At 35.7% G+C, this 4076-nt stretch overlaps 1 protein-coding gene across 1 annotated transcript; it reads left to right on the top strand.

Annotated features, from left to right (window-relative positions):
- The first annotated feature begins 962 nt into the window (after positions 1 to 962).
- LOC139191236 (uncharacterized) lies at positions 963 to 1403 on the top strand. Its single transcript, XM_070811812.1, has one exon. The coding sequence runs from the start codon at positions 963 to 965 to the stop codon at positions 1401 to 1403; it is 441 nt and encodes a 146-aa protein (XP_070667913.1).
- The last annotated feature ends 2673 nt before the right edge of the window (positions 1404 to 4076 follow it).

Genomic DNA, 4076 nt, shown 5'->3' with positions numbered 1-4076 from the left:
ATGAAGTTTATGATAATTTTGGAGTGCAAATCGCAATTGTATTCTGATCATTATTTTTTGCCAGTATAAAGTTTATTATTAGGCCATCTCCAACCGAATGAGGGCCAGAAGACTCTCTTTGGGCCTATAGCCCTTCAAGAAATTAATATTTTAATAAATAGTGCCAAGCTATATGTCTTACCATCTCTAACCGAGGGGCCAGAGGGCCATAGGCCAAACATAGCCATGTGACAAAAAATCATCTCCAACTGAGGGGCCAAACATAATTTATTATTTTAATTGAATTAATATGGTTACTTAAATTAAACTACCTCAATAATTAGACTACCTTGATAAGGAATCTCAATAATTTTGCGTTTTAGATTTTGAGTGCCACTTGTCGATATCTGAGTGACTTTGCATATTTCTTGTCGATAAGGAATCTCAATAATTTTATGTCTTGGATTTCAAGTACCACGTGTCGATATCTAAGTGACTTTGCAGATTTCTTATCGATAAGGAATCTCAATAATTTTACGCCTCGGTTTTTTAGTGCCACGTGTCGAGATGTAATTGGTTGTAGGGATTTTAGATAGGGTTTTTATCTGCGTGGCACTTCTTATCTTCAGCTTCCAATGTCCATAAATAGGGTGGATATTGGGCTATAATTCACACACCTTCATATTCAATCTCTTTCAATTCAATTTTTTCAATTCAATCTCTTTCAATTCAAGTTTGCAATGAATTCCAACTTTAGATCCTCTTCAGATTCCAACTGGGGGTCCTCATCCAATTCCGAATTGGAAGAAAAATTGGCGCATATGAGACGAGAAGATGAGGAGTCTGATGAAGAAGATGAAGCATGAGGCAACACACAATATGTGGCAGCCATGGCTACGGTTATGGCGTGTCAGCCAACTGAGAAACAACCTCAATAGGGTGGCTCTATTGCTGGTGGCTCTTACAAACCATGAAACAAAGCGATGACGCATGCTAATATGATGAACAACTACTTCAACCCCAACTCGGTGTACACAAAAGAGGATTTCAGACATTGCTTTCGGATAGGGCGTCATGTCTTCGAGCGTTTACTTCATGATGTCCATCAGGTCAATCCATACTTTCGACAGAAGTTGGACAGAGCAGACCGCCTTGGTTTTTCACCTCATCAGAAGGTTACTATTGCACTTCGAATGATAGCCTATGCCTCCCTAGCTGATTCAATTGATGATACATATGGTATGCCTGAGTCTACATGCCTTGATACTCTTGCTGAATTCCGTGACACAATTGTTCAGCTTTACAAAGAGGAATACCTTTGTGAGCCAAATGATCAAGAAGATCTGGATTGGCTCATTTGCAAAGCTGAATACCGTGGATTTCCGAGCATGATAGGGTCATTAGACTACATGCATTGGCAGTGAAAGAATTATCCCACCCAATAGCAATGACGCTTTAGTGAAAGGTCGAGAAAGCCCACTATTGTGTCAGAGGCGGTTGCCTTGTATGACATATGGATCTAGCATGCTTTCTTTGGAGTCTTTGGATCCCAAAATGACATTACAGTTCTTGGGCGTTCACCCATCTTCAATAACCTAACGAAAGGTAAATCACCTCAACTTGACTACTACATCAACAACCGTCAATACAATATGGGGTATTACTTGGCATATGGCATCTACCCAAAGTGGGCGACACTTGTCTAAGCAATTCCAAACCCTGCGAATGACGTCGAAAAGTGGTTTACCTTACACCAAGAGGCATACCGGAAATATGTTGAGAGAGCTTTAGGTATTTTACAAGCACAATGGAATATCATCAAGGAACCGGCAAGAGGGTGGAGTCGAGAAAATTTGGACTCCATCATGATGTCTTGCATCATATTACACAACATGATTGTAGAGGATGAGCGAAATGGATATATTGATGGAGAGTCTGATGACAACCAAGAGGATCCAAATAGGTCAAGAAGGGCTTTGTGCAAAAATATATGATGGGCCTAATTTGTCTTTGAATCCAATAACTGGCAATATCTCTTTAAATAAGTACATGAGGCTATAGGACGATACGTTTCCGTGCCACAAATAAGTACCTACGATAAGATCTTGTTGCACATCTTTTGGCCAAAAGAAGCATGGAGTAGACGTTTAAGTTTTATATTGTTAAATGTTTTTTAAAATATTGTTTAAGTTTCATGTTGCTAAATGTTTTTTTTTATGTTGTATAGTTTTTATATTGTTTAATGTTACTTAATGTAGTTTAATATTGTTTAATGTTGTTTAATTTTATTTAATGTTGTTTAATGGCTTAGGAAGTTATAGGAAAAAAAATAGAAATTTTAAATTTAAAAAAAAATTTGTAAAAAAAAATATTCAAATATAACGACTAGCTGACGTCAGTTAGTAGCCGTTGCATTCAAAATCCGACCCCGCCCGAGGCAAGCTGGGTTGGGCTAGCCGGTTGGCCATTTTCTCCTTTTTTGGCCCAGTGGGGCCCACAAGCCATTTGGCCTAGCTCTCGGTTTGAGACAGTTTTCGTGTCATTTCAAGTTATTTTCAGCCATCTGGTCGGATCGGTTGTAGATGGCTTTAGCCTTTTTGGTATTACCTCCAATCCATCCATTATCCAGGCCAAGATGGGTTCTAAATTTGGAATGAGGATCTTCTTCGAATTCTCTTTGTAAGGATTCTGAAGATCCTCAAATCATGTCCATTCATCGTATATCGTGCGGTCAGTTTACATGTTCATGTTTAATTTTAAATAAAAATATTTTAAATAATTTTCGACCGCGCGATATACGATAAACATATATAATTTAAAAATCCATGGAATTCTCACAAAAAGATTCGAAAATTTGGATGGTAATTTGGGTTGGTCCCACTGCATTTCAAAGAAAAGCAGAAGCGTGGTGGACCTGTCCCATTCAAGATTTTATCCGATCTTTGTTTGTATGTCAAGTCTATTCTTAGAAGAGGGACAATATGATCCTACACAAAATATCAACACTAATTTTATATAAAAATTGCTATAATTGTAGTCTTCGATGTTTAGGTACAACTTGTAATGGATTGGTCATAATAATTTAATTTAAATTTGCGTGAAAAACTAGTGCCAAACTCATCATCACCAATATGCATACATAAAACTTTTAAAATATGATAGTGCTATGCATATATCTATTTTTATTTTTCACATACTTTTGAAAATTTTGTTTATTCATATTCTTTAATTTATTTGATTCGACGGTTAAAAACTAAAAAAAATACGTAAAATGTAAAAATAAGTGTGAATATCAACCACACTTAAATGGAATCTAAAGGGGAGGCAGATTGTCTGCCCTCCTATTACGATACCCTTCTCATTCCCTCATATTTGTACGATCACAGTTAAATCATGTAAACATTTTATATTCTTATTCCTTTTTGTCTTATTATTTCTATAAAAAAAAATCAATATAAAATATTAACGTAACTTAACCGTGATCGCACAAATAAAAAAAGATGAAAAATGCACTATAACAGGAGGGTAGACAATCTGTCTCTATCTAAGAGCAATTCCACCCCTGTGGACTTTGCGCCAGCACCCAGCGCATTTATCCACTCAAATGAACAGTAATAGACTGGAGTGAACAGTAATAGGCCAAGGCATCTCCACCCCTAAAAAAATGCGCTGGCACCCAGCGCATTTATTTGGTGTGTTTTTTTTTTAAGTTTATTTCGGATAAGATTTTTAACCCATTTAAAATAAAGAATAAAAAAATAAAATAGTTTTAATCTCATCACGCCACGTGTCATTATCTGAACGTACTATTTTGTGAATAGATTTCCGATATTATTTTCAACCAATCCCGACACGCCACGTGTCACTTCCGTGGTACAATAATTTAGCCAAGATTTCGATAAGATTTCGATAATTGAAATGTGGTGTAAAGGTGAAAGATGAGGGTTAGGTATTTATAGGAAAAAAAATAACATTTTTCAATTATTTCTGTAATTTTTTTAAAATTTTCTGTATTTTTTAATAATTTTTCTGTATTTTTTAATATTTTTTAATGAATTTTAATATAGTTAATTAATCTGGACCGTTGGATTTGAAAA

Source organism: Malus domestica, chromosome 14, assembly GCF_042453785.1.
Source record: "Malus domestica chromosome 14, GDT2T_hap1".
Taxonomy (NCBI): Eukaryota; Viridiplantae; Streptophyta; class Magnoliopsida; order Rosales; family Rosaceae; genus Malus; species Malus domestica.
This window is presented reverse-complemented; position numbering and strand designations above follow the sequence as displayed.